The following is a 25,615-nucleotide window of genomic DNA, read 5'->3' on the forward strand; positions in this document are numbered from 1 at the left end:
ACATAGGGTACAGAAGCACGTGATACGGAAATTTGTTGGGTGCCCTGTCTCAAACGATGAACCCTTTGCTAAAGGTAGGAAAAAGTATATTACCTTCTATGCAGCCGTAGCCTTTGCAGGTAAGAGCAGTGGGGCCAGGTGGAAGGGGGGATTTCGACAGAAGACAACGAGGGATAGCTAATTATTTATTTAATTTACCCTCTTGGTCATCTGTCGATTCCCCCCAACTATGCCCTCCCACTCTTACCTCAACGGGCCATGGCTGCTTCTATATAGAACTTTAAGATAATATCCATTCAGTCACAACGGACCCAGACTAGGATCGACAACCGGACCGTCCAATTGTTAAATCAGGGAAGCAATACTTCAAACAAAAGTTCCCTAGGTGTCACATTTATCTTGTGGGGGGGGATAAACTACAAAGCCTAAGAACTGCTGATGCGGGAGTCCTCTCTCAGACACTTGTGATTGAGTACTGGCAATCTGAGCTGCTTGCAAGAAATAGCGCACTGCAGCTCCCATCACCACATGGGTCCAGGTGGTGACAGTACTTCCTTCCTGATGAGTTGTGGGCACTGGTAAGAGATTAGCACGAGGACAGGATCCACGAGGTCTCATCTCCTTCCTGGGGCTGGGCCATGTGAGGCCATCTCTGTACCATGCTGATCCACCACGAGTGATGCAGCGGCCTCATGCAGGTAACGTAGCAGGTGAGGTAGACCATTACTTCAGTTACCCACAAACAGGAAGGCAGTCAGTGGGGCCAGGCACTCTGCCTCTCGCCCTGACTCCACTGTAGATCTGCACAGGACCACAGATACGATGTAGAGATGTGAATCACTTCTCTGTGGGAACAAGCAGTGCGGTGGCCACATGAGGCACTCCTCTGGTCAGAGCGCTGCTCTGTAGGCACACGGCCCACTGTCCTTTTAATACACAAATTTCAACCCTGGTGAAGGAGGGAGAGCTGGTGATGTACTAGCCATGGCAGAATTGGCTCTCCTAGCAGAGGTGTCAGACAAAAGCAGCAACGAGGTCTTTGATGGTCCTTGGACGTCGAGGGAAAAGGGGGCAAGCAAACAAGCCCTTGGAGAGCACTAGTAGGGCACAAAAGTAGGCAGCAGGCAACAGACATCCCATCCAAAAATAGTTGCAAAGTCATAGTCCCTCCTTCAGCACAGCAATTAGCAGTCAGTAGGCCAACACGTCAAAGCAGTTAACATGAATGGTGGTTTCTCTTGGCAGCACAGGAGTCCTCCTGGCAATGTGCAGATGTAGAGCCAGCAGCGTCCGGTTACCCAAGTTGTGTCTTAAGACATGGGGTCAAACACCCAATATTTGTTCTAAAAAATGCCATTGATGTAGGGGATAACTTCAAAAGAACCCTCAGAAGTGTGCAACAATCTCTTTTAGCCTAGCCATGGCTCCAGACGATCAGTAGAGGGTAAATCAGCCCTTTGTGTGAGGGTAAGTCACAACCTATCCAAATGTATGTGTGAATCACCTCTCCCTGCCCAGGAAGACTATCAGTATGGAAATGTATCCCCTCTACCACCCAGCCCCTCTTGTATTGTAGCTTTCTAAAGCACAAAGTGTAGCTGTCACCTAGCACAGATGTGTATTGGCTGCAAAGCACAAACAGTTATAAGCAAAGTGAAACGCCCAATTCTAAAAGTGGCATTTCTAAAATAGTAATGTGAAATCCAACTTCACCAGATAGTAGGATTTATCACTACCATCCTAAACATAACAAACATGGCAACACTACTCCTTTCTATTCAGGGATGATTAGTTAAAAGTATGTAAGGGAGTTCCTAATGCTAGCCTATGAGAGGAGTATGCCTCACAGCAGTGAAAAACAAAATAGGACATGCACAATATATAGGCGCATGTCCTACTTTTACTTACACAACAACTTGTCTGTGGGGCTACCTTGGACCTTAGGGGTGACCTATGTGTAATAAATTAGGAGTATAAGGCTTGGCAAGAAGTTTTAGATACATAGTAAACATGGCTGTAAACTGCGCACACAGGTCCTTCAGTGGCAGGCCTGAGACAGGTTTTTAAGGCTACTTCTGTGGATGGCACAAGTGGTGCTGCAGGCCCACTCGTAGCATATAATTTACAGTCCCTGGGTATATGGTATATGACTTTACAAGGGACTTACAAGTAAATCAAATATGCAAAACAGGTGTAAATCCACCATACCATGCACATGTACTTTGGCACTGGTTAGCAGTGGTAAAGTGCCCAGAGTCCTAAAGACAACAAAAAGAAATTCAGAAAAATAGGTGGAGGAAGGCAAACCTTTCTGGGATAACCCTGCAGAAAGGGCCAGGTCCAACAGTGCCTGTCCCCATTTATAGCTAAAACAGTACCCACAGTGCTACAATTTTGGAGGATCTTCATTAGAGCTGTGGGTCCTTAAAAACTGTACATACGTACCTTCAATGAAAATGCTATGAGCCAGGTATACAAGATGATGTTCATTTTAAGAAAACACACAAAAGATTGCCCAAGCATGTTGCAAAGTGTGTCAAGTGTTGGGGGGCTTACCATTGTACCATGTTGGTATGGCTCATTTTGTCATACGACTAGATATGTTATGTTATGTTATGTTATATTGAGTTTGTATAGCGCACGGCTACTCTAAAAGAGTGTCCCGGCGCTTTCCACAGGCAGCTCGGTGTAGAATAACACAACAAGAAACAACAGATACAAAGAAAAAAAAAAAAAAAAGAAAAACCAACCAGAAAAAGCCTAAAGATTAAAAACCCAAGTCTTCAGGCTCTTCCTGAACTGAAGCAGATTGGAGGTGCTGCGTAGCGCCAGCGGAAGCGAGTTCCACAGCTGGGGAGCCTTGAAGCTGAAGGAGCGCCCCCCAGTGCGGGCCTTCCTCACACGCGGGACCACGGCATTAAAGAGAGATTCGGACCGCAGTGAGCGGGCTGGGCGATATAAGGCCAATCTTCGCTGCAGGTATCCAGCACCTAAACCAAACAATGCTTTGTGCATCAGCGTCAGGGATTTAAACATGATCCGCTTCCGGATAGGCAGCCAGTGAAGCGTATGCAGCAACCCAGAAGCTCGTGCTCGCCTATGCAGGCCAAAAATGGCGCGGGCAGCAGAGTTTTGTGCCACCTGCAGGCGCTGGACCAAATAATCAGGAAGGCCAAGGAAAAGGGCCTTGGCGTAATCCAACCTGGATCCATTGAGCGCTTGCACAGTAATCCGCCTATGCTCCACAGACAGCAATGGTAGGAACTTGCGGAGCATCTTCAGAATGCCGAAACAGGTGCCGGCCAGCCCAAGGACATGAGCTCTCAATGAGATAAAATAGATAAAAAGTCACAGGTCAATGAATCATTAATGGGCCATATTGCCAATTTTAGGGCAAGCCCAGTGCAATGCTGTAGGCACATAATATAGAGTCTATCACATTACTCAGTGTCTAATTCACAAATGTAAGTTACACTTTTGAGTAAGTTTACACTTTGTAGTAAGTTTACTAATTTCCACCTTCCACGTGTTTTTCTGTGTATGTCATGAAAAGCTATGTCTGGTTATGCTACAATTTGTCAATCAGACTTTCACTGGTGATATAAACATTTTCCTCATTTGGGATATTCGAGCCTTTTGTACAGAAGGTGTTTGGTAGTCACAAAGTGTGCAGTTAAAAAAACACTAGGGTCATATTTATGAGCCCCTTGCACCACCGTAACATCACTCTCCTGCGGTGCAAATCTCAAAATCATATTTATGAGGTCACACAAAGCCACTTTGCGTGGTTTTGAATGACCTCATAGATATGAAGTAAGGGCAAGGCAGCACAAATTGCTGCGCTGCCTTACTCTGTGCTAGAGAGGCATTCCATGGGCATTGCAGTGGGGCTTCCCATGCAACATCCATGGATTTTCACGCATTCTCAGACTTACAAAACCATGTAAACCTGGGGATGCACCTAAAACCTTACGCCACACCAGGGGAGGCACAACAAGGTGAGTTAGACTTTATTTCTCCTTGTTTGTTCCTCTTTCTATGTGTGCTTCATTCTGCAGCACACATAGAAAGAGGAAAACTCCTCCCAGGATTGTTTTTGTGCCGGAAGGTGCCTCTTCCTGCACATAAACAATCCTGCCAACAACATAAGCACCCCTGCACTATGGTTTAAGGGTGCTTGCATTGGCGCTAGGCTACCAAAATGGGTCTAGCACTGGGAAAAAAGGATGGGAATGCAGGGTATTCGATAAATATGGTGTATTGCTGCCCTTTCACTTTGATGTAGGGCAGCGCAGCAAGATGACATGCTGCGCTGCCCTATGCCAAATCCCCGTAAATGAGGCCCGGGGTTTCCAACCACAAAATGCCTTTTGTATCAAAGCTACTTTGTGATATGGAAAAATCCTTTCATTGTGTTAACATCCTTTAGTCTAGCCTTTACTTGTATGACTACACTCAATCTAGGTTGTATTCATTAGCCTTCTTTAGCCAGGTTCACTGCAAATGGAACAACTTCCCGTACAGCTGTCTATGCAAGGGGGTAGAGGACAGTTAAATTCGAAAACCGGGTGTGACTTCCTTCGGTCATTGGGGCGAGAGGACGCTTTGTAGTAGCCATGATTTCCTTCTAATGAGCTACTATTCACGATCATGACACTTGGATCTCTTTTTTTTTACTACATAGAGTATGACTACAAGCTCACCTCTCCACTGGAGGTCCTATGATGCAAGAGTTTTGCATTATTTATGTATGGCTTGTGCTATTCCTATGTGTATTGTAATCAGTGTTGATTTCCACAAGGATCACTGTTTTCACTAGATGTGTTGACCTTAATCAACCATATATTATATTTCACCTGATCATTCACGATGAAGTAGTGGTTTTAAGTATTTGTAAGCCTGCACAATGCCCTTTATACATTTTGGCAGTATAAGTTCTGTGTTTTATCCTGTATTTAGCTGTGACTCTAGTAGGCTAATTCTTTCATTATATATTACCGATTTCCATGCTGCAGCACCAAGCAGCTGCTATAGTTCTTATGAAAAACATGCAGAGTGTGTGCAGTCATTTTCCATCAGCACTATTCTAGGAGTGGTAACATGGAGTTAGATCCTTGGTCCTGAGAAAAACCACAGTGACTGCCTTGGAACATGGCAGGTACATTATCATCTACACTTTCTACTTTTTCCCCATTTTTTAACCAAACAGCTTGGGCAGGGCTTGGGAACCAAAACCGGCCCTGGCAAAGTGCTGCCCCCCCCCCCCGGGTCGTTTGGGGGTGCGACCGCGCTCTTTGCCAGGGCCGGTTCTCGGCCGATTTTGTTACAGGGCCGTAACAAAAACGGCCCCCAGGGGCCCAAAACCGGCCCCCACCCTTGCAGCGCACCGGGGGATTGCCCGGTGCCCGCAAAGGCCAGTCCGGGCCTGAGCTTGGGGGTGTCAAATTAAAGTAATAACCACCTACCAGGCAAGTATTTTCAACCTCCCACATAAGACCCCTCCCACTCCTATTTCTTTAATCATTTAGAAGGGAAACATCATTCACCCGGCAGCTTTTACAGCAAAGTCACTTCCCCGCCTGTGACGTTACTATGAGTTACTTTACCACACAAAATTGTTACAACGAGTTGCTCTAGCGGGTGCGTTGTTAGACTGGTGCTGGATTTTTAAGTTCAAAACCTTCCGTACTATTGCGTAGACTGGATTTGGAATAGTAATTTATACTATTCCAAAGTCAAGTGCCCCCTAAAGAAAACCGTTGTAATGACATGTTTGCTAAAGTAACTTGTCGTAATGTCTCAGGAGAGGTAATGACTGCGTTGTAAAGGCATGTGGGGTAAATGCATGTGGGGTTCTGTCCTGCACAGCGCTTAGAATATATCTATAAGTACTCCCATGTAACACATAGATCGCAGCATTCTGTTCCACAGCGGAACGGGATTAGCCCTACATTGGAGCATGACCACCAAGGGTAACCATGGTAGTAGATGAGCATTATATAAGAAAACCCAGTGTTTTCTTTGTCATGTGGAAAGTTTGTTCATTAAGTATGGATACGCTTTATGTGTTGGTATATGTCAGTAGGAGGACAAGCCCATCTGGAATATCTCTCTTATTTCCCCCTTTACATTGAGACAAGCTAGAATGCGCCACAGATCATTAAAAGGCACCAGGTGGTAATCTTTAGCAGAGATCGTATATTACGTTATGTTACTGCAGCTTTTATAGTGCACATACACCAAATGGACTCTTGTCACTATGTAACTGTCCCAACACGGCTTAGGATACTTATTATTAGGCCTACTTAGAGAACCAAGCCTTCAGCATCATCTGAACTACTCATAATTTATGGTGGTCCTGCGTTCAAGGGGGAAGGAGTTCCAGACACGAAGACCTGTGACAGAAAACCTGACTCCACCTATTGTAAACCTCTTAAATTGGGGGATCACTAACAAGTGCAAATGGGTGGATCTGAGATCTCCAGTGGGTGAGTATGTATGGAACCGATATTAAATAAAACAGGACTTTTCATTTGAAAAGCCTTGAAAATAGTACAGTATATTTTAAATGTAGAACTCTGTAAAATTGGGAGCTAGTGAAGGTCTTTTATCACTTTAGAACTATGGCAACATTTAGGGATCAGATAAATCAGCTAAGCAGTCTGGTTTTGGACCAACTGAAGCCTCCGCACAAGATATAAACTGAAAGGACAGCGGTAAGGGATTTCTTTATCATCTTAATTCTGCGAAGTTGGAAAAAGCAGGTGGACATCACTGCGCCACATTGTGGTTTCAGTGATAGATCCTCGTCAATCATAAAACCAAAACATTTTACAGACTTCTTTTGGCAAAACCCAACTTATTTGGCCAAATGGAAGGACTCCAAAGCTCAAGCTTATTTTTGGTGACCACTATCTCTGTTTTGTTATAGTTTAGTTTTAAGTGGTTGCTGTTAATCCAATCCCTGATGAATAGCTTGGTGTCTTGGAAATATTGGATCTCCTGGTAACTCCTAAATTAGCAATGAAAATCTTGTCAGTACAAAGAGAGCTCAGCATAAAAGGCTGTACCACAGATCAACCTGCTTTCAAAGTCAAATGATGTAAGCAGGTACTTTACACATGATATGCAAGGTCAGCATCTGCTGATGGTCCTTTAGGAAATAGTCCTCCATGAGCTGTCAAGCTCCATGCCTTACAGACTTAAAATGTAAGGTTAGAGAGACCCTCAACATCCTCACAAACTCAAAACATTATGACATCTAAAATATTTTGTTGTCTGTATAGATAACTGCTATTGTGAAAATAGTTTCTCCTCTGCTATTTGAACCAAACTCTTATATTGAAATGTGTAGGTCCTAACAGATCTTCCTCCTCTGTACTTTGAGCTATGTATTCCTGTCAAGTGTCCTGAAAAAATCTTACATGCAGGTTGTTCAATTAAAATGTTCCTCTAATCTGAACATCCATAAATACATTTACATAATGCTTGCTTGAGTTCCATGCATTGTTAGGAAACAAGTCTTTGGGATTGCATTTTAAACCATGGATGGACAAGGGGAAACTGCACAACCCCTTAACTGAGATCAGTACAGATCAGTACGAAGACCTCTTAGAACATATGGTTTTGTTCAGTTTGAAGGCCAAGTCTGATGATATGAAGGGAAGAGGGAAGTGAAATAAGTATGTTAGACTTTGCTTACCTGTGATCACTGCCAGTAACATTTGGAGTTGACTGCAGATGCTGTCTAATTCTGCAGCATTCTTCTGGATTCAGGCCGTGGTTCTCTGTAGTCTCTCTCTAGACCCAAAAACATGCATAGCATATGCGCAAGGCCTTATGTGTTGATCTTGAGATCTCTACCTCCACACTCAAGAAGACTGAATTCCAGCCTGCAGCATCTCTGTGATGCTTCAGGAATTTTGGGACCTATATTTTCTTATACCCAGAATTACAGTCCAGGTTTTCAATTGTGAAATAGATCATTGTTTCTTCATTGTCACATATAATTTCTCTGGGCAATACGGCAGTAGCTGCCTCTTTCTCAGCAGTGAGAAGACATTTCAGGTGCCCCTAAAAATACAGGTTGTGACACCAAAAGGTTCTGAAGCTGGATCAAGTTCAGGTATATTTAACAGCTGTGACCAACTTGACCTTACAAGTTCAGACCTTGACTAATGAAAATGTTGCTCTTGAAAAGTCATGGCTGTTTTGCAGCGAGGAATTCTAGATCCACCCTTAGATGGTCTGGTGGAACAGCAATCTGATGCCAATGCACTCCGGGTGAAGGAATTCTTGAGACTTGCTAAATTAACTTCACCTTCAAACCCCACATTTATGCCAGTAATAGAGCTGTAGGATTTATTGTGAGCAAAACCACCATGAAAGACTTAGGGCCTGATTACTATGTTGGTCGAACACTCTTCTGACTTATCTTCAGAATCGGTTGCGACCGACTCGCATTCGGCGAGTCCGACCGACCGATTACGATGGTCCCGAACACCGTTCGGAAAGTCTCCCATTGACTTCAATGGGAGCCTGTGTTCCGAACAACAACACTGGCTTCCATTAAAAAAAAAGGGTGGTTGGGGGAAACTTTGCACCCTGTTGTAGCAACCCATGGTGCTTGCCACACTGTGCATGGTTTTCAAGTAGGGTCCCTTGGGTACCCCCACGGACCCCAAACGGAGGCCTCTGTTTGAAGGGGGGCGTGCTATGGGCACCAAAAGTCAGTTTCCATGTCAGACAGACCAATTTTGAAAGGTTGTCAGAATCTAACATCGTAATGCTTTGGTCGGAAACGTGGTCCATAGAGCTGTACAATTTGGCTTTGACCAACTCGGAGTCTCCAAAGGCCGGTTGGAACCAATTCGGACTGACCGAACGCTTACCTTTCCATCGTAATTGGTCGGTCGGAAATGTTTCCAAGTCGGTCGGAAGCATAGGTTCAGACAAGTTTAGTAGAATCCGAATGCCGTTTAGAGCCTTTCCGACCAACTTAGTAATAAGGCCCTTAGTTTGGGTAACACTGCTGATATGAAGGCAAGCCCACTACTTGAAAATAATGCAGCTTTCCTAACGGAATTAATAGGTTTGTTGGATCATCAAGATCAGAAGTACTCAGCTCAAGAAGAAATCCTGGATTTAAACCAGGGCAGTCTTGATTTCCATATTTATGTATCAAAGTTCAAGGCTCTTGCTCGAGAGGGTGACTTTCCAGACTCTCCTCTGGTTGCTCTTTTTCACAAGGGATACAATGGAACAGCTGACGGACGCATTGCCTCAAGTCACCAGATCAGCAAGTTTTCACAAACTCTTACAGCTCAGATTGAAAGTAAAATTCAGGAGAGAAGATTTGAGTGCAAAATGTATACTTTGAATGGACCTATCTATAGACCAGTAATTAAACTGTAGTAAAAGCGGTGTAGTCTGATGAAAAGCCAACACAGTGGAAGAGGTGTGGCGCCGCGGCCAGGGCGACTGACACTGGAATCTGGGGACCACGGTTCGATCCCCGGCTCCGGCGGCAGGGTCAAGCATCTGCTGATGGTCCTTTAGGAAATAGTCCTCCATGAGCTGTCAAGCTCCATGCCTTACAGACTTAAAATGTAAGGTTAGAGAGACCCTCAACATCCTCACAAACTCAAAACATTATGACATCTAAAATATTTTGTTGTCTGTATAGATAACTGCTATTGTGAAAATAGTTTCTCCTCTGCTATTTGAACCAAACTCTTATATTGAAATGTGTAGGTCCTAACAGATCTTCCTCCTCTGTACTTTGAGCTATGTATTCCTGTCAAGTGTCCTGAAAAAATCTTACATGCAGGTTGTTCAATTAAAATGTTCCTCTAATCTGAACATCCATAAATACATTTACATAATGCTTGCTTGAGTTCCATGCATTGTTAGGAAACAAGTCTTTGGGATTGCATTTTAAACCATGGATGGACAAGGGGAAACTGCACAACCCCTTAACTGAGATCAGTACAGATCAGTACGAAGACCTCTTAGAACATATGGTTTTGTTCAGTTTGAAGGCCAAGTCTGATGATATGAAGGGAAGAGGGAAGTGAAATAAGTATGTTAGACTTTGCTTACCTGTGATCACTGCCAGTAACATTTGGAGTTGACTGCAGATGCTGTCTAATTCTGCAGCATTCTTCTGGATTCAGGCCGTGGTTCTCTGTAGTCTCTCTCTAGACCCAAAAACATGCATAGCATATGCGCAAGGCCTTATGTGTTGATCTTGAGATCTCTACCTCCACACTCAAGAAGACTGAATTCCAGCCTGCAGCATCTCTGTGATGCTTCAGGAATTTTGGGACCTATATTTTCTTATACCCAGAATTACAGTCCAGGTTTTCAATTGTGAAATAGATCATTGTTTCTTCATTGTCACATATAATTTCTCTGGGCAATACGGCAGTAGCTGCCTCTTTCTCAGCATTGAGAAGACATTTCAGGTGCCCCTAAAAATACAGGTTGTGACACCAAAAGGTTCTGAAGCTGGATCAAGTTCAGGTATATTTAACAGCTGTGACCAACTTGACCTTACAAGTTCAGACCTTGACTAATGAAAATGTTGCTCTTGAAAAGTCATGGCTGTTTTGCAGCGAGGAATTCTAGATCCACCCTTAGATGGTCTGGTGGAACAGCAATCTGATGCCAATGCACTCCGGGTGAAGGAATTCTTGAGACTTGCTAAATTAACTTCACCTTCAAACCCCACATTTATGCCAGTAATAGAGCTGTAGGATTTATTGTGAGCAAAACCACCATGAAAGACTTAGGGCCTGATTACTATGTTGGTTGAACACTCTTCTGACTTATCTTCAGAATCGGTTGCGACCGACTCGCATTCGGCGAGTCCGACCGACCGATTACGATGGTCCCGAACACCGTTCGGAAAGTCTCCCATTGACTTCAATGGGAGCCTGTGTTCCGAACAACAACACTGGCTTCCATTAAAAAAAAAGGGTGGTTGGGGGAAACTTTGCACCCTGTTGTAGCAACCCATGGTGCTTGCCACACTGTGCATGGTTTTCAAGTAGGGTCCCTTGGGTACCCCCACGGACCCCAAACGGAGGCCTCTGTTTGAAGGGGGGCGTGCTACGGGCACCAAAAGTCAGTTTCCATGTCAGACAGACCAATTTTGAAAGGTTGTCAGAATCTAACATCGTAATGCTTTGGTCGGAAACGTGGTCCATAGAGCTGTACAATTTGGCTTTGACCAACTCGGAGTCTCCAAAGGCCGGTTGGAACCAATTCGGACTGACCGAACGCTTACCTTTCCATCGTAATTGGTCGGTCGGAAATGTTTCCAAGTCGGTCGGAAGCATAGGTTCAGACAAGTTTAGTAGAATCCGAATGCCGTTTAGAGCCTTTCCGACCAACTTAGTAATAAGGCCCTTAGTTTGGGTAACACTGCTGATATGAAGGCAAGCCCACTACTTGAAAATAATGCAGCTTTCCTAACGGAATTAATAGGTTTGTTGGATCATCAAGATCAGAAGTACTCAGCTCAAGAAGAAATCCTGGATTTAAACCAGGGCAGTCTTGATTTCCATATTTATGTATCAAAGTTCAAGGCTCTTGCTCGAGAGGGTGACTTTCCAGACTCTCCTCTGGTTGCTCTTTTTCACAAGGGATACAATGGAACAGCTGACGGACGCATTGCCTCAAGTCACCAGATCAGCAAGTTTTCACAAACTCTTACAGCTCAGATTGAAAGTAAAATTCAGGAGAGAAGATTTGAGTGCAAAATGTATACTTTGAATGGACCTATCTATAGACCAGTAATTAAACTGTAGTAAAAGCGGTGTAGTCTGATGAAAAGCCAACACAGTGAAAGAGGTGTGGCGCCGCGGCCAGGGCGACTGACACTGGAATCTGGGGACCACGGTTCGATCCCCGGCTCCGGCGGCAGGTTAGCCAAGCACCATGTGACTCTGGGCAATAGCTCGCTTAATCTTCCCGACGGCCCCCAGCGCCTAGAGACCCTTACGGGTGATTGTGCGCTTTACAAATGTGGACTTTACTTTACACAGGTTGTATATAGATGCAGTCTTTTGTCGGAGGAAGAGAAATCTAGACAGAAGAAAGTAAGATTTGTCTTTATTGTGGCCAGAAGGGGCACATAATTAATGCTTTACCCACTAGACCTTCTCAACCATGCAAGAGGTCGAAAAACTAGGAAACCCATCTCTTGTGCGGAGATTACAGACACGCTCCAATGTATATGCATAGCCTATTTCATCCAGTTTCTCTGAATTCATCCTATAACAAGAAAAATGATTAATATTGCCACTCTTTCCTTCAGTTGCCTTTCTCGTAGGTTGTGGAGCCTCAAGCTCCTACATAAACATTTTTGGGACCAAAAAACATCTAGTACTGATCAGGACTAAGGCTGTTCTAGTTGCCATTGAAGCAGGTTAGAAGCTTAGAGGCAGATTTAACATTTAGTCGCGCAGTAAGGCAGCCTCAAATGCTGCTTTGCATGAAAAGGAGAGTGGAGGAGAGTGCCTTATTTACAGAAATATGGTCCTCTCCTCCCCTTTACTTAGCACCGGCACTGAAATCAGCTGCCATGTTCCACAGAGACACCTTTGCACCGCAGTGCAAGAGTGTCTCCCTGAGCATCCGCGGCCCGGGCAGGTAAGAGCGGTGGGGTGGTGTGGCCGGGCTGGGGGGATTCGACAGACGACCATGAGGGAAAAATAAATAAATAATGTTCCCTTGTCATCGTCTGTCAAAATCCCGCCACCCGGCCCCACCTCTCTTACCTGCAAGGGCAGCGGCTGTCTCTGAGCCTAGTATAGGTTTTGTATTGTACGGGTACCCATCCAGTACAAAATACTATGCACAGACTGACTTAAACCATTTTCCCTCTTTGTATTTGTGCTGTACAGTGTAGCACATGTCCAAGTCGGAAAAAGGAAGGAGAAATTAAAGCATTTCTCCTTCATTGCACATACTTCAAAGGGGAGCAGTTTTCAGATGCTAAAGCCTTTCTACTTTATTTAGTAAAAAGGGTTTATGGCCAGGAACCTTGGGAGCACCCATGCTTCACCCATGGTACACCCCCTTGGCGCTAAGTAATGCAAAGCAGTGCTATGTGCTGCTTTGCATTACTTTCACGTTATTTCCAGCGCTAAACCAATTTAGCACTGGAATGTCAATCGGAAAAAAAGATTTTGCGCCAATTCAGGTCACTTTTGTGATGCAAACACGGCATAACATCTTAGCATTAGTGTCTTCAGGCCTTGTGACTGAAGAGTTGGAGTCTTTGTAACTTATTATTGCTTCACAACAAGAGACCATCAGTTTCGGCCTAGTCTCCACTACATGTCCTATCATTTTAGCCATCAGTCAGTTAACTAAACAAAGACCATGCATTAATTGGACTACACATATCTTCTTCTTGGGACAAAGTTCTGTGTCACCAGCTGTAGATTACAACAACCTGTAGCAATAACTAGTCATGAAGACGTTGCTTCTGTTCACTCTGTAGTGCAGATTGCTTTAATTACTGAAATTTATCTAGAACACCTTGACATTTTTCTGAGAGAAAGGCAAGACAATTCCAACCTCACTGCTCTTTCGACTGTTCTTTTGCCCTGGTATCTGACTTGGTGATTCAATTTGGTTGAATATTTTCCCTCCTACCTTTTGAGAAACCAGCTCTAAAAGAATACTTTAAAGAGAAAAGGAAGAATGGCTTGTTCTTGCATCGAAGTCCCCTTAATTTCTTTTCATACCAAAAAAAGATTGAGGAGCGTTACCTATGTATTATTATTATGGTGAAAGACTGAGACTATCTTTCTTTAAAATCTGACATCCTAAAGGCATTTCAAGGGGTGGAGATTTTTACTAAACTAAATCTCAGAAAAGAGTCTCATCTTCATGGGCTTAAGGCTGTGGATGAATGGAAGACATTTTTCTGCACACCTTTTGGGCATTGTGAGTATTGTGTCATGCACTTTGCAATGTTTAATGCCCCAGCGATCTTTTAGCACTTTATGAATTCAATATATTATCAGATCTAATTTTACACTCTGTGGTTATCTTTTATCATTCTTGTATTCTCAAAGAATCAGGAAGAGCACCCTTATCACACTAAAGAGTTGCTTTGTCATCTGAGGGAACATAAATTACTGGCCAAACTAGAGAAATGCATCTTTGACACATGCCTAGTCTAATATCTGGTACGTTATTGCCAATGATGTCCAAAATGTAAAAGCAAATTTACAATTTCCTATTCCAACTTCAATCAAAGAGACTCAAAGCTTCATAGACGTGGTGAATTATTACTGCAAATGTATTCAGAATTTTCTGAAACAGTTACATAAATCAATGAACTTCTGAAGAAGAACAAGACTGAAAGGGCCTGGCCCATTAGTTATAGATCTGTTCTAGAGGCACAAACTGATGGTTCTTTTTCGCAGCATGGACGTGTAAATGGGAGAAAATCATTAGTACACAATCAATTAACCTTAAATTCTCCTTTTCCGCATAGTAATTCACGGACAACTAAATGTAGTTAGTTAATATATTATAAAGCCAAAAATAATTGGACATAAAGACACCTCAACAGGAGGGTGTAGAAATACAACGGAATTAGCATGAAGCAAAATCTACGCAACCACTTTAGTGAGAGCAGCATGAAAATAACTAATAATTCAAGAAGTAGGATGCAGAAAATCAAGAAGCATGAGTCCAAGTTCCCCTGCATCAAGGGTTGATGAGTAAAAAGCATTAAATCTAGCCCTACACTTGCCACATAGGCATTTTCCAATGGAAAGGAAAAAGGTGTCAGTGGGTGGAGTCTCCCTAAGGAGTCGCTCTGCCATCAATGAGTTAAGTAACATAAAGCCACTATCGCACAGCAAAAGCTTGTTCTCAGATACTCTTTCTCTGAAGGCAAGAAAGAAGTGGGCACTTTCCCTATCTTCAGGTAACATTCCCACAATGCATCTCATATCATGCCATCCACTCTGGGTGCAGGTCTGGACGTACTTTACAGTGGTGTTGTCCATGTACCTATTTCGCAACAATTTGTCCTTGACCCCCATGCCTTCTCCCGGTTTAAACCGTCTCTGTCTTTATCACCTCCAAAAAGAACAATTGATGGACAGTGAATGAATTTTATTGCTACTCAAAACCATTACATTAAAACCAAGTGCAAAATTACAAGTTACGAAAGTTAAAAAAGGTAGTCGTCTTCTTTAAGGCAAGTCTATATGATTAAAATCTGAGTACTTATGGGCTAGAAGAGAATAATGTTCAAAGTCCTATTGATGGACAGAATACAGAACAATGTCATACATTCATCCCAGTACAGAGATCTGGGCCTAAATCCATCGTTTTTTTGCTCACCATGGCATTCCAGTTTGGACCTAGCCATATGCAAATCAGTCTTGACACTGCTCCCAATGGGAACAGTCCAGCCAGAACTGCCAGGCCAGGTCCTACCTGGACGGGAAACAAGCATCCTAGGACCGGTTTCGGGCTTTCAGCCCTCATCAGCCAGGATATTTTGACTCCAGTGGCATGGAGAGCTGGGGACCCAAATCTGGGCATACCCGTCCCACTCGGGGTGACAAATGTAAAAAGAACAGTTGATGGACAGAATACAGAACAATGTCATACATTCACCCCAGTACAGAGATCTGGGCCTAAATCCATTGTTGTTTTTCTCACCATGCCAAGCTTGATTCCAGTAGCATGGCGCGCACAGGACCCGCATATGGGCATACTTGTTCCAGCAAAACATTGATGGATTTATCCCAGATCCTTGTGACTGGGGGTGAATGCCTGCATTGTCCAGCATTCCGTCCATCAATTGTTTCTTTTGCATATGTCGCCCAAAGTGGGAAGGATATGCCCAGACGTGGGTCCCTTGCTTACTACACCACTGGATTCAAGCTAGCCTGGCTGATGAAGGGTGAAGCCATGAAACCTGTCCTAGGATGCTTGTTTCCGGTCCAGGGAGGACCTGGCATGGCAGTTCAGGCTGGACTGTTTCCACAAGGAACAGGGTCAAGACTGATTTGTATATGGCTGAGTTCAAACTGGGGTGGTGTGGTGAGCAAAAGAATGATGAATTTAGCCCAGATCCTTGTGACTGGGGGTGAATGTCTGCATTGTCCAGCATTCCGTCCATCCATTCTTTCTTTTGCATATGTCGCCCTAAGTGGGAACAGTATGCCCAGACGTGGGTCCGTGCTCACTACACCACTGGATTTAAGCTAGCCTGGCTGATGAAGGGTGAAGCCATGAAACCGGTCACAGGATGCTTGTTTCCAGTCCAGGGAGGTACTGGCTTGGCAGTTTGGCCTGGACTGTTCCCACAAGTAACAGGGTCAAGACTGATTTGTATATGGCTAGGTTCAAACTGGGGTGGTGTGTTGAGTAAAATAATGATGGATTTAACCCAGTTCCTTGTGACTGGGGGTGAATGTCTGCATTGTCCAGCATTCCGTCCATCAATTGTTTCTTTTGCATATGTCCCCCTAAGTGGGAATGGTATTCCAGACGTGGGTCCCGTGCTCACTATACCACTGGATTCAAGCTAGCCTGGCTGATGAAGAGTGAAGCACTGAAACCGGTCCCAGGATGCTTGTTTCCGGTCCAGCGAGGACCTGGCTTGGCAGTTTGGGCTGGATTGTTCCCACAAGGAACAGGGTCAAGACTGACTTGTATATGGCTCGGTTCACACTGGGGTGGTGTGGTGAGCAAAAGAATGATGGATTTAACCCAGATCCTTGTGACTGGAGGTGAATATCTGCATTGTCCAGCATTCCAGCCATCAATTGTTTCTTTTGCATTTATCACCTCCAAACCATGTAATTGTAACTTCTTCTCTCCTTGTCTAGCTATTAAAAAAAAGACATCACATTTCCTAGAGAATGCTTCGCCACCTAGAATGGAAACATGAGAAACAGATTCTGCAGTACCCATGAAATTCAACTATTAATTCTAAAGCAAGAGTTTTCAAGAACTTTCATTTTGGGCCTAGGACTTTAGCCAACATAAGAACGTGCTACTTTCAGCAATACAATTCATATAATCATTATAGCGTTTCAATGTATATATTTATCTGCTAACAGGAAATATTATTTTTTAACACATTAAATATGCAAGTAGTGTCACTTCACAGTGCGAGTTTTACATGTTACCGTTTTCTGCTAGTTGCATTCCTTTTCTCGTAATTCTTCAAGACACTTATCTATAAACGAAAGCACGTCACATAATTGCGTTATGTTTCGCATTCTAACACCTCATGTGAACAAAATTTGCAAGATTATATGCGAATGATAATGATAACAAATGTTTATTGTTTAGTTAATTAAAACCTTAACTTTATTTTGCATAGATAAAAGCAGTAAAATCTTTACAGTTTTTTAAAAACATTGCCAGATTTACATTCCCAGTTGTTATGAGTAATGATGCTAATGTGCATTAGTAAAATTCTTAACCTATACTGTAAAATTCTTACTAAATCATACACTTTAATATTCTATCTTCAGTTGGGAGTTCAGTTTGCAAGCCTGATCAATATATATGAATGCTTTACTCGTGATTATAATGCACCCCTACAAATAAAAATAAATTACCGCTCGATCAAGACTTTCAAGTGGAAACTTGAAACCACTCAGGCAACTCCAAAGTATCCAAGCTTTTATTCCTCTGAACAGACACCTCAGACTGGGCTATTCTAATACAGGGTTGACACAATAAGTTTGAACATTCCATCACCTTTTACTCCAGGAAATTTACACCATCAGAATATAATTGTTCTGTATTAGAAAAAGAATTGTTGGATATTAAAGAAGCCTTCATAAAGTGGAAACATTTCCTTCTAGAATTCCTAATTCAAGGCTTCTGTCCATACTGATCATCATAATGTGCAGGTTTTGAAACAGCTGAATGCAGGAATAGCCGACAAGATAGGTGAGAGTTTGTTTCAACAATTCAGCTTTTCTATAACTTGCATAGCTTGAATTCCTAAAACTGTGGCCAAAAGTCCGTCTAGACAATAGTCTGAAGGAATTTTCTTTCAACTTAAGGTTACATTTCTTTCATCTAGTACCATTGTAACTCAAGTTTGAACACCCACTTTCCTTGATCAAGTCTGCCGTTAGACTGAAGAACTTCAAAAGTATCAATTTGGCAAGCATTCCTATTCCTCTCATTCTAAGTCTAAAAATAAATTGATCAATCCAGTTTGTAACAGCCTTGAACTACAATATTCTGCAAAGATACATCCTTCTTTTCATATCTCTCGAGTAAGACCTTTTAGGAAAGTTATTGTGGATAGTCATACCATGAATAAAGTACAAGAGATCTGTGATTCCCAGTATCACAGATGAAAATTACAGTTTCTCATTGCTTGGAAAGGCTATCATCCTTGTGACTGTTCTTTGGAACCGGCTGAAACAGCCTGTGCTCCTCTCCTTGTCACCTGTTTTTTTCTATAAAATACCAGTAAACTTGAAGCCCATATGTTTTGCTGGCTTCAGGCCATGCTTCTGCGCAGTGCCCCTTGACACCCGGAGATCAAGAATGACATATGCGCTAGCCTCTATTGTGTGAGTGTGGATCCTGGGCCAGAGTTTGGAGTCCAGCCTGAAGCATCTCTGTAATGCTCTGGCATTTTGAGGACTACATTTTCACGTACCCTGATGTCCACTGCGGGTTTTCAGTAGGAAAATAGATTTTGATTTTCTTTTTGCCATTGAATATTTTCTTAGGCAATATGAGAGAATAGTACTTTCTGTTTTGTTTTGCAGGTGTGCTTCCTAAATGTTACTATATTATGAGACCAAATCGAGTTAATCTTGTATAAACTCTATTGTAACTTGTGTGCTGAATTCCTTGGGATCCCTTTGTGCTCTTGCCTTTTCTTTTTCCTGGAAAACCTCAGATTGTTTTCCTTCCATCACGCAGTTACTTCTGGTTTCACCACTCGGCTTTCTGTTGCAATTTGGAACCTGAGGCTCTTACTGGGAGTATCGGGCCCTTTCTCTGCACTAAGAAGACTCTTCAACTGTTGCCAAAAAGACCAGCCCTCAGACATTAGGATAGGATAAGACGGGTTCAGCACCCTTAGCCCTTCGAGGGAAGCATCTAAATGCGATAGTAGTAGTTCAGCTCTAGAGGAGAAAGGTGATAGCATAGCAATATTTACAAACCTTCTCTGTGTTCACTTTGTGCAAGAGGTAAACATGTTAGGGTAACAAAGTGTTATGATTGAAATGATTTGTGATCTGTGTTAAGATCTGAATACACTCACTGTTATGCAAAGATCATAGATGTAGTCATAATTCAGCCTCTGAGAACTAAGAGATGGGAACACGTATTTGCCTGCAGTTCCAGTGAGTATCACGAACTTTGGTCCAAGAAGGATTAATTCAGGCCTGACCGTCTGGAATATCCACATTCAGTAAATTTAAATATAATTAATCTCATTAGCAATCATCATACTTAGTGGTAGACCAGATGTGTTGGCATGAATCCCACCTTCATAGACAACTGTTCAGCAACCCTAGTCTGCCGGATTTACAGTCTGCTATTTATTTCTGAGCCTTCATGCGCATTTGGTCATGTTTCCAATATTGTAATTTGTCTGGTATTTTCATTATGCTAGAGAGAGAGTGAATTTGCTACATTGTTTAATTATTTCTCTTTTCGATTTCAATATCTAATTCAGGAACATGTAGAAGATGGGCGGGCCAGTATCTACAATTCTGTGGCCAGCAACACCTCCAAGGAGATGAGCTGTTTCAGCGACTTTCCTATGCCTGATCACTTCCCCAACTTCCTGCCCAATCACATACTGATGGATTACTACAGAATGTACGCAAAGCATTTTGACCTTCTCAAGCACATCCAGTTCAAGGTGAGAACAAATAGGACTGTTTCTGAGACAATTGAGACTTAGCCAGCCTCCATTTTGATTATTTTCCAATATTTTATGTAGAAAGCTAGGACATATTTATCTGACCTGACCTGACCTGACCAGTTCATGTTCAGTTCATGTGTTAAAGTCTCATTGGTTCACACAATTATATGGTCATATTTCGTTTTAATACAAAATATATGCACCATTAAAACATTTTTTTCAGAAGAGGTCTTTGCACTGATTGGCTCAGCCATTGCTTTAAAAAATCATGCACATTTTCCACTTTCTTGTTTGAAACTTGCATTCTGATCATCAGACTGTGATTCACAATGTTGCCATAAGAAGGCATGTCATAAGGCCGGGCTGTGACATCATCAAACATTTTGCATAGAGCTAATTGTTCACCCATTCAAGCTGCAGCTAGTAATTGAGGAAACCTATCATTAATGAGTGGGGTCTGGGTAGAGAGGTCCTTTCCAGATTGAAAGGAAAGGGGATACATACTCCCAATTAAATGACCTTACTTAAATAGTATCCTCCCTTAATCAATCACAGTGATTTAAAGAGAATTAACATAACCCACCTGTAGTCCACTGCACTAGAGATGGGAAAAGGATACCAATCTATCTTTAAATAACCCTCACCCACTCTAGTAGTAGCATGCTGCATCATCGGGTTCACCCTGACTCCTAAAGGTCAGGGTGGGTTCAAACATAATCCAGGGAGCTTTTTTGAGAAATCTTGATATTTTCGGGGGTTTTTAAGATTTAATAAAAATCCCTCATTCACCCAAAGGAATCCCTTTATCAATGGTGTGAGTGGGAATGGTTAAAAATATATGGGAAGGAGTAAACCGAGTATTGTGGTCCTGTGACCCTAATTCAAAATGGCAACATATTTTCGCCCTACTGTATTGGCCTATATCCGCCCTGGATATGCTTCAGGACGGTACTAGAAAGAATTGTCCGCCCCCCACTCCAGTGTTGCACCACTGTAAAATTCATATGTGAATGTGTAGTGTGCTAAATATATGCTTCGGCATGCAAAAAGGTAAATATACTTTTTAGGACTTTGTTCACGTATGTCCATGTTGGCTTTCTATCTGGTGAAATACAAATCATTTACAGAGCATACTGTGAACATTGTTGAAGGGCTTAGATAAGGAAATCCCTTGCGCACATACATTTCCTGGAATTGATAATCCAAATACTGCAAACAGAAATAGTTCTTTGAAAAGAACAGCAGAGGAAATATTTGTCCGGTATTTTAGTTCAGGAGGTGGCATGCAGGGTCCACACACAATACATTCCCATACAATTAATGTAAATAAAAGTTGATAAAACAATGAGTTGGTATCCTGAAAAAGTGGCTTTGATCTGGCTCTCAAGGATGATTGTGCCTCTTAAATATGGAGTAGGGAATATTGCAGCACCTTAATATCGTAGACAGAATATCAAGGGACAAAATATCGAAAGTTAAGTAGAGATTTTTTTAAACCCAATTTATGCAGATGATAAATATATGTAACAGTCAGTATAACACACGCGATATAAACGATCATTTGGATTTAACCAGGGAGACCGCCATTGAAGGTGATTGCCTTGTTGGGTGTTTATACTGTGAATCCATTTTAGGAGTTATCTCAGCGCCAGGATACCTGTAAGGTGACGGCCGCGCTATACAAGGCTCTAAATAAATAAATAAATAATAACTTCTGTGTAATTTGCACATTTTGAAAAGGACCAACTGTATACCATTGAATAATTTGTTGAGGTGTACTGACAAAAATCTGATCAGGGGGCATAATTTTGAATCTATTTGCGAGATTTCCACAGGATTAGAATGTTGTTTGTTTATTTATTTATTTGTAAATAATATGTTTCTTAATATTGCACCTATAGGATGACCAATTAGAGCCCATGATTACAATCAAAATAATTGCGACATTTTGTACAGGATTAGAATGTTAATTTTCATTCATTTTTGTATTTGTAAATATTATGTTGCTCAATATTGCACATATAGGTTGACCAAGTAGTTGCACAGTAAAACAAAGATGAAACCGACTTTGTATTGAGTTAGACAAAGTGTGTAATCAAACAAAGGAAAACAAACAAAATGTGTAGTCTGTTTTCAGTTCATGTGAAAGCACTGGGCACTTTAAATTGCTGGGGAATCATGGGTATGTGACCCACTTGTGGGACACCCCCGCGCCGCACGGCCACCAGCTGCTGCGTGTGCCCCCAGTGCCTGCCTCTGTCTCAGCGCCGGCCTCGCTGCCGCCCTGAGCGCTCTCCTTGGTTTTTCCCCCCGTTTTTTGCCTTTTTTTGTGCTTGTCTTTGTATCCGCCGATCTCGGCGTGCTCTGCCCATCTCGCCGCCCCCCGCTCCCGCTTCCCGCCACCGCCTTAGCCCCGCCCCTTTTTTCTTCTGTTTCCCTCCCCGCTCCCGCCTCCCAGCTGCTCCGCCCACCCGCGCACTTCGCCTTAAATGGCGACCGTGCGAACGCGCAGCGTTGACGCGCAGCGGGCGCGCCGAAGGCGCGCCAAAGGTAAGCCCGTCTGCGCCCGTCCGCGCCTGGACCCCTGGCCCCCACCGACGGAAGCCGACCCGACGAACCTACAGCGCCTCCGACCTCGTCGCACTCAACACCGGCCACATCCCAGGATGTCACCGAGCCGCCCCGAAGCACACCCACGGACCCTTCAGCTGCCTCGCCTGCAAGTTCACCTGCATCCGGACCTTCCCTGCACCCGCCAAGCCGAACTCCAGCAGCACCCACCTCAAGTGCATCCTGCTCAACACCCGCTCCGTCCACAGACACGCCGTAGAACTCTGGAACCTGCTCGACACCACCGCCCCCGACGTTGCCTTCATCACCGAGACCTGGATGAACGCCTCCTCAGCCCCAGACATCGCCATCGCCATCCCAGAGGGCTACAAGATCACCCGGAGGGACCGCGACAACCAGACCGGAGGAGGCATCGCCATCATCCACAGAGACACCATCCGCATCACGACCAACACCGACGACACCCTCACCACCGCTGAACACCTGCACTTCCAGATCCACACCAACCCGAAGACCACCCTCAGAGGCACCCTGATCTACCGACCCCCGGGACCACGCACACGATTCAGCGAGGACATCGCCGACTTCGTCAGCCCGCACGCTCTCCCCTCCGCCGACTACATCCTCCTGGGGGACCTCAACTTCCACCTGGAGAACAACAACGACCGCAACACCACCACCCTGCTCGACAACCTCGACAACCTCGGACTCAAGCAACTGGTGACCACCCCCACCCACCTCGCCGGACACACACTCGACGCCGTCTTCTCATCCAGCAAAGACGTCACCTTCAGCCACGCAACAGGACTCCACTGGACGGACCACAGCTGCGTCCACTTCACCTTCAGAAGAACGACGACCCACCACCTCCAGCAACAGGTTGCTCGAAGAAGCTGGAACAAGATCACAGCCGACCAGCTCACCGCCTCCCTGAGCCAGCACCCTCCCGCCAACTCAGCGAACCCCAGCCAGGCCGCCGACAACCTCACGAAGTGGATCAGCAACTGCGCGGACGAACTCGCCCCTCTGAGGACCCCGCCCAGCAGATCCTGCAGCAGAAAAACACCATGGTTCACCGACGAACTCAAGTGCTCCAAGAAGAACTGTCGAGCCCTCGAGAAAGCCTGGAGAAGGGAACCAACGACGGACAACATGGCCACCCTCAAGCTCGCCACCCGGAAACACCACCAACTGATCCGCGCCACCAAGAAAAATGCATACAAGGACCGGCTGGACAACAACGCACACAACTGCAAGGAACTCTTCAACATCGTGAAAGAGCTCTCCAACCCCAACGCCGGAAACAACGACATCACCCCGTCGCAAGACCTCTGCAACTCCCTCGCGTCCTACTTCCACAACAAAATCACGGACATACACAACAGCTTCAACAACCAACCAACGCAAGCCACAACCGCAACGACGCCACCATCCACCACCCTCCGCACCTGGACCCCGATCAGCACCGAAGACACCATCCGCACCATGAACTCCATCCATTCCGGATCTCCGACTGACCCCTGCCCTCACCACGTCTTCAACAAGGCCGACGCTGTCCTCGCACCCCACCTGCGGGACATCATCAACACCTCCTTCGACTCCGCCACCTTCCCTGAGAGCTGGAAGCACGCCGAAATCAGCGCTCTCCTCAAGAAACCCACAGCAGACCCCACCGACCTCAAGAACTACCGTCCCATCTCGCTCCTCCCGTTCCCGGCCAAAGTCATCGAGAAGACCGTCAACAAACAGCTGGCCGCCTTCCTCGAGACGAATGGATCCCTCGACCCCTCACAGTCCGGCTTCCGAGCGAACCACAGCACGGAGACCGCCCTCATCGCCGCCACCGACGACCTTCGAACTCTGATGGACAACGGAGAAACAGCGGCCCTCATCCTCCTGGACCTCTCCGCGGCTTTCGACACTGTCTGCCACCGCACCCTAGTACAGCGCCTCAGCAACATCGGAATCCAGGAGAAGGCACTGGAATGGATCACCTCCTTCCTCGACGGAAGAACACAAAGAGTCCGCCTACCACCGTACAAGTCAGAGGCCACCAAAGTCATCTGCGGCGTACCCCAAGGATCCTCGCTGAGCCCAACCCTCTTCAACGTCTACATGAGCCCCCTCGCGGCCATCGCACGCCAACACAACCTGAACATCATCTCCTACGCCGACGACACCCAGCTGATCCTCTCCCTGACCAACGACCCCGCCACCGCCAGAGCCAACCTGCACGAAGGGATGAGAGACGTAGCCGAATGGATGACGACCAGCCGCCTGAAACTGAACTCAGACAAGACGGAGGTCCTCATCCTGGGCTCCACGCCCTCCGCCTGGGACGACTCCTGGTGGCCCCCCGCCCTGGGCACCGCACCCAAACCGACGGACCACGCACGCAACCTGGGCTTCATCCTGGACTCCTCCCTCTCCATGACCAGACAAGTCAACGCCGTCTCCTCGTCATGCTTCAACATCCTGCGCATGCTACGTAAGATCTTCCGGTGGATCCCCACCGAGACGAGGAAGACGGTCACCCAAGCCCTCGTCACCAGCCGACTGGACTACGGCAACGCCCTCTACGCCGGAACCACGGCCAAACTCCAGAAGAGACTCCAGCGGATCCAGAACGCCTCGGCGAGACTCATCCTCGACATCCCCCGACGCAGCCACATCACCGGACACCTGAGAGATCTGCACTGGCTCCCGGTCAACAAGAGAATCACCTTCCGGCTCCTCACCCACGCACACAAAGCCCTACACGACCAAGGCCCGAGCTACCTCAACAACCGGATCAGCTTCTACACTCCCAAGCGCCTCCTCAGATCAACCAACCACGCCCTCGCCGCCGTCCCCCGCATCCGAAGAGCGACAACAGGAGGAAGATCCTTCTCCTACCTGGCCGCCAAGACCTGGAACTCACTTCCGACCAATCTGCGCCTGACCCAAGACCACCTCTCCTTCAGGAAGAAGCTCAAGACCTGGCTGTTCGAGCAGTAGCGGCACCCCCCCCCCCCTCCCAGCGCCTTGAGACCCTACGGGTGAGTAGTGCGCTCTACAAATGACCTGATTGATTGATTGATTATGTCATGTGACCAAGGCCTCACGGGGCTGAAACGCGTAATGGTGGAAAGAGCACGA

At 45.1% G+C, this 25,615-nt stretch overlaps 1 protein-coding gene across 2 annotated transcripts in view; it reads left to right on the forward strand.

Annotated features, from left to right (window-relative positions):
• Positions 1-25,615, forward strand: part of LOC144754549 (dimethylaniline monooxygenase [N-oxide-forming] 2-like) — a 449,605-nt gene that overhangs the window by 207,705 nt on the left and 216,285 nt on the right. For both annotated transcript variants that reach the window (XR_013594744.1, XM_078642484.1), the window contains exon 3: positions 19,715-19,903. Coding sequence is in view for 1 of the 2 variants with exons in the window: in XM_078642484.1 (XP_078498610.1) it covers positions 19,715-19,903 (189 nt within the window). In the remaining variant the exon portion in view is untranslated. The remainder of the gene's footprint in view (positions 1-19,714; positions 19,904-25,615) is intronic.

Source organism: Lissotriton helveticus, chromosome 1_1 (assembly GCF_964261635.1).
Source record: "Lissotriton helveticus chromosome 1_1, aLisHel1.1, whole genome shotgun sequence".
Taxonomy (NCBI): Eukaryota; Metazoa; Chordata; class Amphibia; order Caudata; family Salamandridae; genus Lissotriton; species Lissotriton helveticus.